This window comes from Carassius auratus, chromosome 12, assembly GCF_003368295.1.
Source record: "Carassius auratus strain Wakin chromosome 12, ASM336829v1, whole genome shotgun sequence".
NCBI lineage: Eukaryota > Metazoa > Chordata > Actinopteri > Cypriniformes > Cyprinidae > Carassius > Carassius auratus.
The window spans coordinates 10,066,653-10,081,061 of NC_039254.1; the positions used below are offsets into that span (position 1 = coordinate 10,066,653).

Sequence of the window (14,409 nt, forward strand, 5' to 3'; positions counted from 1 at the left end):
GCTCTTAGTAGATTGCGCTGGTCATTATGGAAATGAGATGATGCGCCGGTGTTCCCCTATGTGCAAATTGTCAGTAAATAACCCACAGAATTTTCCCCTCCCATCCACGTTTTTATGGAATTGCACTCTACACTAATTTGCCCTGTTTAGTAAACCTAGCCCTTTAACTCAAAAATAGATTTAATATGAATTTGCATTAACAGGATCATTTATTTATTAGGAACATCAGTTCGGCTCTATTATATTTTATTATATAAAATAATAAAATGTGACTTCATGGGGATACTTTTAACAGAAACAATGGCAGACTGCAAAACTGAAAATCATACAGCATTTTAATTTTAAGGCCAACATGTGCATGTACAGAATATGTGTTTGTGGCAGTGTGGTAATGTACTCACATGATTCCACATCTCCTTGCAGCTGAAGTATCTGCGGTACAGGCATGGTTAAAACCACAATGTCAAACCGCTCTGGCATTCCCCCTTTGCAACACACTTCCCAGGTAGTGCTTTTCCGGTGAATGTGAGTGACGTGTCGATCGTAGAGCACCTCTGCTCCTGCTTGAGTGTGGAGGAGCACATTTGGCAATGTTGCACAACAAGTAAAAGGAGACAAAAAGGAAAAACAGGGATAGAAAGAATTCCAAAGAAAGTCAGACAGAAAGCAACAAAGGAATGATTACGTATCATTGAGAAATCAAGATTTGGTTTGTAGCAGGGCCGTAACCACCAAGTCCCTCCCAATAATTAAAAGTGGCCAAACTGTCCCCACCAATATTTGAAATTACTGCAGTGATCTGCTGCACTGCATTACACTGCGCTCGTTAGGATAAATTATAAAAAAAAAATAAAAAATAATGTTTTCAGCCTGGTCTCTGCTCTCGTCAATGTCAAAATAACTGAGATGGCCTATCAAATCAAAGTAGGCAGGGTTTACCGTTCACAGAAACAGAGTGAAAAGCATCAGTTTAACATTGAAAATAGAGAGTGAGGTAAGAAATGAAAGTTGCAAATCATTTAGTATGGGTCAACAGTTTATGCTAGAAATATGGCCAATTAGAGAGAGAGAGATGGCTGAAAGTTGTGTTTGTGAATTGCCTGCATTGGTTTGTCTCTCTTGCTCTACAAAGCTGTGAGTTTAGGTACTTCATAACAGCAATTTTACCTCCTCATTGCTGGGTAATATAAGTGATCCAGAATGCTATTTTATTAATAAAAGTCACGGGGCAGCATGTATGTTTCTGTGCTCTAAGTGGTATGTTGTGTATGTGCATCAAGTTAATGTAACTTTGTATGTATACATTGTCGTTCAAAAGTTTGGGATCAGTTAGATTTATGTTTTTAACTGGAGTCTCAAATGCTCATCAAGGCTGTATTTATTTAATCCAAAATACAGAAAACATTATACTTTCAAATATTATTTATTTCTGTGACACAGCACTGAATTTTTATCAGCCATTACTCCAGGCTTCTGTGTCATATGATTCATCAGAATTCATAATATGCTGATTTATTATCGGTGTTTAAACTGTTGTGCTTCATCATATTTTTTTGGAACCTGTGATACTTTTTTCTTTTATGAATAAAAAGTAAAGAAGAGCATTTATTCAAAATATAATTTTTTTTCTACCAGTATAAGTCTCTAATTTATCGATTTAACATCCCTGCTTAAAAAAAAAGGTAAGAATCCCTGACTATAAGTATATATTGCACCACGAAATTTATATTTTAAATGAACACAAAATATTTTTTCAACAGCTTTGATCAGAAGTTAAAAAAAAAAAAAAAAAAAAAAGCTGATACCAAACTTTTGTTACACACACACACAAATATATATATATATATATATATATATATATATATATATATATATATATATATATATATATATATATATATATATATATATACACTAAAGGCTTATAGCTTAAGAAATGTAAAAAGTAAGTATTGCAAAAAATGTGAATATTTTCTCAAAGATCAATAAAAACAGAAGTTTAACAAAACAGAAATGTTCAAGATCTCCAAAGCAGGTTTAATTATGCACTCAATACTTGGTCGGGGCTCCTTTTGCACAAATTACTGCTTCAGTGAAGCATGTCATGAAGGCGATCAGCCTGTGGCACTGATGAGACATTATCAAAGCCCAGGTTTTTCTTTTATAGTGGCTTTCACTTCCTATGTATTGTTTGTCAGATGTTCATTCTCTTTCTCTTAACAGTATCCCATAGATTGTCTGTGAGGTTCAGGTCAGGTGAGTTGGCTGGCCAATCAAGCACAGTAATAACATGGTCATCACTTGGACATGGTTTTGGCACTGTGGATAGGTGCTAAAGTCCTGATGGAAAAGGAAATCAGCATCTCCATAAAGTGTGTCAACAGACGGAAGCATAAGTGCTCCAAAATCTCCTGGTAGATGGTTGCATTGACTTTGGACTTGATAAAACAGAATGGACCAACACCAGCAGACGCTACGGCACCCAAAAATCATCACTGACTTCAGAAACTTCACACTGGACTTTGTATTCTGTGCCTCGCCAGTCTTCCTCCAGACTCCAGACCTTGATTTCCAAATTAAATGTTACTTACTTTCATCTGAAAAGAGGCCTTTGGACCACTGAGCAACAGTCCATTTATTTTTCTCCGTACCCCAGGTTAATGCTAATGACATTTTTCCTGGTTCAGGAGTGGCTTGGTTATAGGAATGTGACAGCTGTAGCCCTTTTCCTAAAGCTGTCTGAGTGTGGCGACTCTTGATGCACTGACTCCGGCTTCAGTCCATTCCTTGTGAAGCTCTCCCAAGATCTTGAATCAGCTTTTCCTGACAATCTTCCCAAGGCTGTGTTCATCCCTGTTGGTTGTGCACCTTTTCCTACCACACTTTTTCCTTCCAGTCAACTTTCTATGAATATTTCGATACAGCACTCTGTGAACAGCCAGCCCTTTCAGCAATGACCTTCTGTGGCTTGATGATTGTCTTCTTGACAACTGTCAAGTCAGTAGTCTTTACCATAATTGTGGTCGCATGTTCTAAACTAGCCCAAGTGGTACCCAGTATTTATATTCAAAATTAATCAAACTAATTAAGCTCAAAATGGAATCTTCACATTTTTTGAGATACTTAATTTTTCCTAAGCTTTCCTTAGTCGTAATCATCAAAATTATAAAAGAAACTATTGAAATATTTCATTTTGTGTGAAAATATACAAGAAAGTTTGCTTTTTTTAATTAAATTACAAAATGTTTCCATGATATTCTAATTTTCTTTTTAGATGAGCCTGTATATATGTGTGCATGTATGTATATTATATTTTGCTGCGAGGAACAACATTTTATGAAATCAATTCAACAAAGGCATCGGTAAAGTATTAGAGAAAGTTTGTTAATAAACATTTGAGTGATTCTGAGAATGGAACATTGATGAATCATGATAAAATTCAAATTGGCTCTAAACATTTGTTCAAAATTATTCAAACCCCTTTGTGCAGAATCTATAATTCTTTAAAAATCACCAATAAACACTGTCTGTAAGTGTTTAGAAGCTTCGGTCACCTCTCTACTACAGTCTTGGCCCATTCCTCGCCTGAAAAAGCTTCCAGATCACTGATAATCTTTGGTTTTCACATTGCCACTGCTTTCTTCAAAGTCAACCAGATATTTGCAATGAGAATCAAGCCTGGAGTCTGAACAGGTCACTCAAGTGCATTCTATGATTGATCCCTGAACCAAGCAGTAGTAGATTTGGATGTGTACTTTGGGATGTCTGTCCTGCAGGGAAGTCCACTGATCATAAGCTTCAGTCTTTGCACCAAAGGCATCAAAATTCTTATGGCCTGATACTTCAAAGAATCCATGATGTCCTTCATACAGTCATGATTTCCACTTCCTTCTACAGTAAATAAATCCCATAACATGACTGATCCACCTCCAAGTTTGACAATGGAGATGGTGTTCTTCTGCTTATGAGATTTGTCTTTTTTGCAGCAGACATACCGCTGATCCATGGGTCCAAAAACTTCCAGTTTGGTCACATCACTCCATAAAACATTCTTCCAGAGCTCCACAGGTCTACACAAATGAATTGTATCAAGTTCAAGTTGTCCTTTTGTTCTTCTTGATCAAGAGTGGTATTCTTCAACATGTAGGCCATACTTGTCTAGTGTTCTTCTAACACATTGCATTGAAATGGTTTTCCTCCTTTCATTGGGTCATCTTGCAAGTCTTTGGCTACTAGCTACTGTCTTTGGCTACTGTCTTTTGTACATTGCAGGTTTTTCTCAGTTGCTCTGATTAAACATTTTTAATGATACTGTGCTTTTTCTTCAACCCCCTCAAAGGTTTTCTGGTAAAACACACTTTAAGCTAAGGAATAAGGCTGCGAACTGTGTCTCTAGGAAATTTTAATGTCTAAGAAATCTTCAAATCTTCATATGCCTTAGTCTTTCTAAAGTAATACAATATTTATTCTCTTTAGCTTTTGTGAGATTTCTGTTGACATTTTTGGTACTCAACTTCAACACATGCATACGCTAACTGTATGTGTAACAACTCAAGCTAATTCTGTTTTTAATAGAGTTTCTAAAGGCTTAATTGTGTCTTGAGACTGTTTTATTCTCCACCATGCAAATAAGTGATTTAAAAACAGCAATATTGAATAGGGCGTTGAATAATTAATCAAAAAGTTTTACATTATATATTGACTATCACTTTTAATATGCCAGTGGACTGTTATAGATGCAATTTTTATTTGATCCTCGAAAGCTTGTATTTGTAAAGTACTGCAGTCTCTGAGGGGTTGAATAATTTTGATTGCAACTGTATATATATATACATATATACATATATATATATATATATATATATAAACTTGCCCCCCCCCCCACATTAGCACATGCAAATAGTTCTAGATGATCTCTCATCTGATACAAGACCAATGGTGAAAAGAAACCCAATCCCAGAGTTACAAATTCTACTGTGCTCTCTAAGAAATCATATATTTCTAAAAGGATTTCTAAAAAGGTAACATTTAGAAGGAACACAGCTGGATGACTCAAAAATCAAAAACTTGCTGACCCCAAAATAATTGTCTGGCAGCACATTTCTGTCATTAAACAGCTGATGAAAAACAGCTGCTTTATGAACAGTGATAAAATCAGTTATTAAATCCGTCTTGCTTCTCTGATTGTGTAAATATATAAAAAGCATTTCTGTGTGAAACTGCCCTGATGGAAAATGCTGCAGCAAATGTTATTTTTGCTATTTTAATACATGCTTTAAATAAAATGTAGACATTTTATTATAACAAATTGCCTGGCATTTTTGATGGAAAACAGTTTGCATCGCTTAAAAGTCTAATATGAATCTTTGGTGAGCATAAATTTGATTAAAAATACAGTTAATCCAGTAATACTGTGAAATATTGTTACAATTTAAATTAACTGTATATTTTTAAATACAGTCATTTAATGCATTCTTGCTGAATAAGTATTAATTTCATAAATATAAAAAAAAAACTTGGTGACCCCAAACTTTTGAATAGTAGTATATATCAGTATGACTTGAAGCAAAACCAGAAGAAAAAAAATCAGCAGAGGTAGTTAAACACAAATGATCTACCTGACTCTTTGAGATAGTGTTTGATGATGGAGGAGACTCCATGGGGTGTCACATAGTTCACAATTTCTTCTTCCTTTAACATCATCCCTTCAACAGGAGCAACGAGAGGTTTTAAAATGTCTTGTGCTAAGAGTTCTTCATAAAAACTACAAAAAAAGAAAAATACAAAAAAAAAGCACTAGTCACTACAAGACCCAAATATTTATTTTCGTCTAATTAAAGTGGAAAAAAACGTTCAAACTCAAAATTATTCTTTTTTTTTGTTTTGGTTGTTGAGACCAACTCTAACAAATCAGATATATCTCAGAGAAGAACCCTACCTGCTGTGAATACGAGCGTAGTACGGTGTAGCACTTATATATTGAGCACCAAGATCAACTGTGCATGAAGGATCATTTGGACTTCTGCTTGTGGACATCCTCCCCCCTATAACATAAATGCAAAATATCTTTACAATATATTCAAAATATCACTAGGTCAAATCAATATGACACATACAATTATGCTTTTTCATTATTATAGATAAACGTCTAAATGAAAACAGGTATTGATTTAGCATTAATGTAAATACATAAAACATCAATAATTACACTACTATTGCACAAACTTGTAAAAATGATTGTACAGTGAACATTATATAAAATATACACATCTTAAATAAGTGGTTATATCAGATATGATGTATTCAAAGCATCATCATCAAGAAACCTCATGCTCCTGTTTCTGTGAACGCGTGTTCAAAAGAGTTCTAACAGTTCAGACCTTGCGTGAATCAGAGGTATTAAAAAAAAAAAAAAAAAAAAAAAAAATAATAATAATAATAATAATAATAATAATAATAATAATAATAATAATAAATATATATATATATATATATATATATATTTATATATATATATATATATATATATATATATATATATATATATATATATATGGTTCAATTTCTTGCACAGACAGATTGTTTTGTGTCTTTACACATCAATGTATCGTCACGAGCCGCAGGATTTAATTTGGATTTGTCTGTGCATGTTTTTTTTTTTTACTCTCATAGATTCTGTTATCATTTGCCATGCATTGTAGATTGAGAGACTGCAACGACTGAAGATAAATAATTTGTGTTCTGCTGAAGAAACAAAGAAACCTACATCTTGGATGCCATGGGGGTAAGCAGATAAACATCAAGTTTTCATGTTGGGTGAACTATCCCTTTGAGAGCTGCACTGATCCAATTTAAAGTTACACACATATTTTAATTTCCCTCTCTTTATGTTCATTTATTACATGACCGACGAAGGTATACATGAATAAACTATAAGTGCAGCATTTTGACACATTTTTGCTTGTTTTGGCACACACCTTGAGCTAAAAGATGACTTTACTTTTGACTTTAATGTCGGTGTTCTGTTCCGTGTCTGAGCGCATATATCTTCCTGAAGAGGAGCGCAAATTCTCTTTAAAGGGGGGGGTGAAATGCTCGTTTTCACTCAATATCCTGTTAATCTTGAGTAGTGCAGTAGAGTAGTACTGCATCCTTCATAACTCCAAAAAGTATTTCGTTTTATTATATTCATAAGAGAAAGATAGTCTGTACCGATTTCTCCCGGAAAAATACGGATGCCTGGAGGCGTGTCGTGTGGGCGGAGCTAAAGAATCACGAGCGCCAGTAGGCTTTTGCGTCGAGAGCGTTTGGAAGCTGTGACAGCTGTGAAGGCTGAAACTGAACGAGAGCAGCAGCAGCAACGACTCGCTTCGAGCGGGGCTCGAACCCGGGTCTCCGATGGGAGGCGGACGCACTAACAAGGAGGCAGAGATATTTTAAGCAGTTTTACTCACCGCCTGTGGTTCCAACACACGATCGTGACCCTTTTTCGTTGGGATTGCATCATCCTTAAGAAATAAACGATACGCAAATCCGTCGTCAAACTGGGCTTTGTTTGTAAAACAAGCATTTTAGAAATGCAGGGAACAAACACAAACACTTGCACAACTCCGTTGATGCTCTGTAAAAATAAACTCCATCCACTGGTCCCTTAATACTGTTTTTTCTTTGGTAATCTGTGCAGGGTTGTCTTGCCCTGGCAACCAAATCACACTTCTTTTATGACTTTTCGCGACGCTCTCACTCTGATCAGGCTGTGCTCAGCCTCTCAGTGCTCTGCTATATGGGAGCACGCGCTCTTCCAGCAAATGTGCCCTCAGGACCCATATAAGGAAATTCCGCTCCATCTAACGTCACACAGAGCCATACTCGAAAAAAACTTTCCGAAACTTGTGACAAACCGGAAGAGGTATTTTTGGAACAGAAATACTCCTTCAAACATACAACTTAATTGTTGAAACTTTGTCCATGTTTAGCATGGGAATCCAACTCTTTAACAGTGTAAAAAAACTCAGTATGCATGAAATAGCATTTCACCCCCCCCCCCTTTAATGCTTTAAAAGCAAGAATACATATACTTCGATAAATCACACACATCCTATTTTGCAAAAGTCACGTAACATGATTTAACTGATTTTCCAAGGGAAATTGGATTTTTATGGAGTAACAAAAGGAGCCCAATCGTTTTATCTTGATTACTGTATTTTCATCATTTTTTAAACGATTAATCGCACAGCCCTTATTTTAATCACTGTAAGATGTGTTACTAATATAATTAAGTATACAAGAAAATATTGAACCATGTTTAGCTGAAAAGCTAAAAGTTAGGGACATTCATGTCATAACACTCTTCTTTATGGTCTTTGGAAATTTCTACATCTCATTAGCATTTGTAAAACACTTATAAAGGGATGCAGTACATAGAGGCCCACAGTGCAGTTCAGCATTGATATCTATAAAAGTCTTTCAAGTGAGCTTTAAAAAAAAAAAAACTTATCCTCACAGCAGCTCTTTTTGTCCATGATAAACTTAGTTTCTCATATATAACCTATATCGTGTGAATATTATGCAAAACTGGAATTCATTGCAATAAAAATGATTATGTAAAAAAAAAATGTGTAGGCTTATATTTTGGGGTTTATTCTTAAACAATTTTTTTTAATACAGGCCAAATACTTGATTTAAGAGCCTACTAGATTTGTTCCAACCCCGTAATGGTAAACAAGAATTTTAGATCTTCAGTTAAACAAACTGTAAAAATAATTCATCTCGAACTAAAAAATGTTCTAATGACTGATCACATCTAAATATTTCAATTCGCCAAACTGAATTAGTGCGATTACTTATATAAATTACTTGTGTTTTAAAAAAAAAAAAAACTTTTAGTATTTTGTATTCCAACCACATTTGTTCCGTTTAGGCTAAACGTACTGCATTAAACTTGTGTACCCATTAAGCACACTCGTGTACCCATTAACAATGTTTGTTACTATACTATACCTGTAATACCCTGTCATTTCAGAATCAGAAGATCCTTATTACAAGTATGTTCACACAAACAAGGAGTTTGACTTGACGCATAGGAATAACACAATAGGGATGGAATATAACATATATATATATAAAAAAAACCTGATTTAATTAATGTACATGATATACAGAAAAGTAGTATAGGGAAAAAAATTGCAGTTCTTTAACTGTAAAGATATGTTGTAAGTGTAATTTACAAAGTGTGCCATTTACAAGTGTACAAATGTTGGATTCAGTGTATAAATTGTGGTGCTGTGATGGACGATGTATAATTATATAAGTTTAATTGTTCTGGCTGAATATAGCCTGTGAGGGGGGGGGGGATGCTGTTGTTTGAAATTGTGAAGTGCAGGTCAGAGTGGATGGGGGTGGTAGACTTTCCTTTTCAAATCGACTGTAAAACACATTCAGATCATCAGCCAGTTGTTGATTCTCCAGACTGTGGGGGTGGTGTCTTATACAAGGTGATGTTCTTGAAACCAATCCATACTGACGCCAAATCGTTTACTCAGCTTTTCAAAGTAGTTTTTTTAGCCACTCTGATCTCCTTTGTTAGTCTGTTCCTGGCACGATCTGAACATGTTATACTGACGATTTGAAAAGGCCAGTTTACCACCCCCCCATCAGCTCTGATCTGCACTTTACACATTCACCTACCCCTCTCCCTCCCCCACCATTCAACATGGTCTTAAGGTTTTTGTAGAGGATGTGAACAGGGTCTTCAGGAAGTAGGAAGCTTCTCAGGCCCAGATGGTATTTCACCTGCCTGTGAAAGTCTGCACTGACCAACTGGCCCCCCATCTTTACACAGATGTTCAACAGATCACTCGAGCGGTGTATAGTTCCCTGCTGGTTCAAACACTCAACTAGGGCTGTAGCTATCAAATATTTTAGTAACATGCAGAACATGCAGGATTCATATTTAAACAGACTTTTGCGGCTTAATATTTAAAGATATTAGTCCATATTGTGATTTGATGAAAGTGCAATGACCTATTGATTAATTCATTCAAAATTTGGCAAATTCCATGCCATTCCACGTTTAACTGTAAATTCCTTTTTTATGACTGGATTCCGTGATTCCGTCCATGTATTCTGGATTCCGTGATTCCGTCCATGTAGGGCCCTAGTTGTGGCCCATCTTAGTGGGACACATGCCACAATGTTCTCTTTACGTTTCAATATGAAATGATCTCAAACCTTGGACATTTTGAGTCATTTTCTGCTATTTGTTTCTTCTCTTTGCTCATCGATATTTCTATCGCTCCCTTCCATTTGGCAGCCCACGCCCTAAAATCAAAACACTGCTCACTCCTTGCGTCTCCTTCTGCTTTGTGGGTGACTTAAACGCGTTGCGTCACATTAAAAAAAACCATGAGCTTTATATGAGCTTTAAAATAAATTAAAAGAGGCTTCAAGGCAGAGGAATTTGCCTCGATTATTTTTTGTAATCATTTTTTGAGTTACTCAAAGAATCGTTTCTGCCCTACACCATCATTCCAGACCACGAAAACCCCCAAATCACTGGACTTAATGATTACAGAACTTTCACTCTCACATCTGTGGTCATGAAGTCATTTGAGCGACTGGTCCTGGCCTACCTAAAGAACATCACTGGATCCTTGCTGGATCCTAGGCCTGGGCAATAAAACGATATCAATATCTATTGATGGTACACCTTCTTCGTTCACGATATAAAAAGGTTCTAGTGCACAATATAGGCACGTGCTATGAGTGATGAGGACAGCTCACACAAAAACAGCTCATGCGTCGCACACAAAATGTAGCCAAAGCTGAAAAGCTGGTAGCCCAACAGATGAAGGCGTTGAGGTTGATTTATTTCTGCGTCGGACCTATGGCATAGGCTATGCGTCAGTTTTCATTTATACTTCTGCGTCATTGCGTTGACGTGCAGTACACAAGATAACTGCTAGTCTGCAGCATTAATTGTTATTTAAAACTACAAAAGGAGACAACAACCGAACAGGAGAATATGGCATTTTTTCCATCTCCACAAGGACTTGTACCACAGCAGATCAACATTGTTTGTTGCGAACAACTACTGTTGTATAATGCTATATAGTACAACAAATGATAAGACACTTGTTTTGTTTTGTTTTATTTTATAATAGAAGGTGTAAAATTAAACTATATTAAAGTGCACATAAACACAAAAAACATAAGTACATGCAGTAGACCTGTCACGATAACAACTTTTTAATTTGCGATATATTGCCCTAGAAATAATTGCGATAAATGATATTTTCAATTTAAATACCATTTTATGCAACTAAATATATAATCATAATGTAACAGCATAATAATGCAAGAAGGCCTACACACTTCCAAATGACAACAAACTTTTAATTTTTAAGAATATTTAGATCATGGAAATTAAGTATCAAAATACTAAATACCTTAAAAAACTGAATAAATAGTAAATAAACATTTTCTAACAACAAGTGCAAAGTAACAAGTAGAAAAAAAAGAAAAATGCACAAATAACCTGAATGGAGATTGTTCCATCTACAGATTTTACACTGACCTTTTTATCTCTATACTACTGAGCAGTCAGATGTCCGTATGCACAAAGGCACAGGTCCCTAAACAAGACCATATTTGCAGATGAAACTTTTTTTGTAGAAGCTTTTTTATTTTTTTCCAATTTGAACTAGCAAATCATGACTATACCATATTATGTACAAAACTGGGTGACATAAATTTTTTAAGTAAAATGGCCAATATATTGTGTCACCAAAAATTATTCATATCATGTACATATATTCCATGATAAATTGATAGATTGATTATTGCGACAGGCCTAACATACGATGGGATCGATTCTAGCAGACCAATCACACCACTTGCGGTCTGCATAGAAGTTGCGCGCTGTTAGATTTTTGGAGAGGTGCACGTCAGGCTACAGCTAGGCTATGGTAGGATGTGCGTCAATGCGTAGGCTACGACATAGGCTCGACACAGAAGTATAAATCAGCTTTTATCCGGAATGGCTTCACTCAGCCAGGTTACAGTGAAGCACAGTGCAACAGATCAAGTGCAGTGCATTGCACATCAAATTTCATAATCCATCAGATCAAATTTCAAGTCAATCAGATAATTGCACACAGAGATATGGGTATCCATGTGTTCACCCTTTCTGGTGGCCATTCTGAAAGCTGTCTGAAAACTTTCACCAAAAGAGTAGCTCTTTCAATGTACATTTTTCAGGTGTTTAAGCCTTTATTTTGGGTCATTTCACTTCTAACTGCAAAATTAAGAGATTAAAGGGTTAGTTCATCCAAAAATGAAAATTATGTAATTAATAACTCACCCTTATGCTGTTCCAAACATGCAAGACCTCCTTTTATCTTCGGAACACAGTCTGGATATCCAGACTGCTTTGATTTGAACTCTCTCTCACAACAGACACGGAAGAGAAGACAATGGTGAATAAAGTCGTTGTTTTTGCCATTTTTGGACCAAAATGTATTTTCGATGCTTCAAAAAATTCCAACGGACCCTCTGATGTCACATGGACTACTTTGATGATGTTTTTCTTATCTTTCTGGACATGGACAGTAGACCGTACACAAAGTTTCAATGGAGGGAATGAGAGCTCTCGGACTAAATCTAAAATATCATAAACTGTGTTCCGAAGATAAAAGGAGGTCTTACATGTTTGGAGCAGCATAAGGGTGAGTTATTAATGACATAATTTTCATTTTTGGATGAACTAACACTTTAATATTCAGACTTTTGCATATTATAACATGGAACTTGGATGTGGGAAATAATTACAGTTAGATCAAAGAGTTTTAGCAAGAGTAGTCAATTTGACATCAGAAAGTCAGTAAAAATCTGTTGAAGCATCGAAAATACATTTTGGTCCAAAAATAACAAAAAATAAGACTTTATTCGGCATCGTCTTCTCTTCCGGGTCTGTTGTGAGTGCATTCACAACACTGCAGTGAAGCTGCTGACATGTTAGCTTTGTTATTGGGCGCACCAGAAAACACGTCAGCAGCATCGTGAACGCACTCAGAGTAGACACATGGACTACTCTGATGATGTTTTTATTTCCTTTTCTGGACATGAACAGTATACCCTACATACATTTTCAATGGAGGGAGAGAAAGGTCTCTTAACTGTGTTCCAAAGATGAACTGAGGTCTTACGAGTTTGGAACGACATGAAGGTGAGTCATTAATGACATAATTTTCATTTTCGATGAACTAACCCTTTAAAGTGTACTAAAATGTACCCATTAAGCACAGCCAGCCTTTTTGCATTTAATGATTTACATATTAATTGAAATCATTTTGTCAATTAAAATAAAATTTTATATTTTTTGTGTGAGAGATTAATATTTTATTTTAACATAACTTCATGTTCCAAAACCAATATCTTGTGCACTAAAAATGTCTCAATTTAGATTTTGTTGTGCTTATGCTTAATGGTATGTATATTGAGTAGGAAAAAATGGCATATAATTGCTTAAAAACAAGTGTTGCAACTTTGCTATAATGAGACAGTGTTAACCATTTTGTTTTATCAACATCTAATAATCCACATTCTAATCAACTGTCTGAAGGACAAAGTTGAACACTTTCCTCCAGGTTGGTTGTCATGCATAGAAATGCAATGAGGACTTGCTCAGTCTGTTCTTTAAGGCGAAGAGTCAATAAGGAATTTGACGTCTAAAACTTTCTCATAATAAAGTTTAAGTTACCTCGTATCATATCTGCTTATTGTCTGCTCACCTTCCTCATAGAACAGCAGGTCACCAGTTTAGTACAACGTTTTGACTTGTGTTTAACCTTAAAGAATGACAGTTTGTTGCACATACCACTAATTCAATTATTTAAACGCAAGGGACACCCTCCACTCAATAAAGTTTTTCATATCAGTACATAAAATAAACATTCTGTGAGTGAAAATAGGTAAGATGCTAACCTGCACCCCGAGATTTGTCCCACACGACAATATTTACTTTGTTAGGCAGCTTCCTCCGCAGCAGACAGGCACATAAACTGCCTGTAAGTCCAGCACCAACTATTAGAACTCGAGACATATTTTAGAAAAGGTACATAAAAAACTACTTATGAAAATAGCAAAGCGATCTTGCTCGTTTGAAGATCACACTCGATTTAGTACCCTGGCCCTTTAAGAATTACGAAATGCTGAAACGTTTGGGTTGGCCAACCAAAACATTCCCTTCGTTTTCCATTTTTCCAATGTTTTACTGATATGTATGCACTACATGTCCAAACATCAAAATAATAACAATATAAAGTTATATGCAGGTTTTTACAGGTACACTGAAGACAGAGTACGATCTCAAATGTATGTATGAGTTCTTCGTTGCATAGAGGAATTATT

General features: G+C 35.6%; 1 protein-coding gene across 3 annotated transcripts in view; it reads right to left on the minus strand.

Moving 5' to 3' along the window:
- The window catches only part of rnls (renalase, FAD-dependent amine oxidase), a 57,471-nt gene extending 43,264 nt beyond the window's left edge, over window positions 1-14,207 (minus strand). The window contains exons 1-4 of one of the 3 annotated variants that reach the window (XM_026276877.1): window positions 13,984-14,207; window positions 5,939-6,044; window positions 5,619-5,764; window positions 402-563 (exon numbers count right to left, since the gene is read on the minus strand). In XM_026276877.1, coding sequence (XP_026132662.1) covers window positions 402-563; window positions 5,619-5,764; window positions 5,939-6,044; window positions 13,984-14,101 — 532 coding nt within the window. In that variant the 5' untranslated portion in view covers window positions 14,102-14,207. Of the gene's footprint in view, window positions 1-401; window positions 564-5,618; window positions 5,765-5,938; window positions 6,045-13,759; window positions 13,785-13,983 lie in introns of those variants that run through there. The other 2 variants (XM_026276879.1, XM_026276878.1) reach the window with 2 other exon arrangements.
- Between the last annotated feature and the right edge of the window lie 202 nt (window positions 14,208-14,409).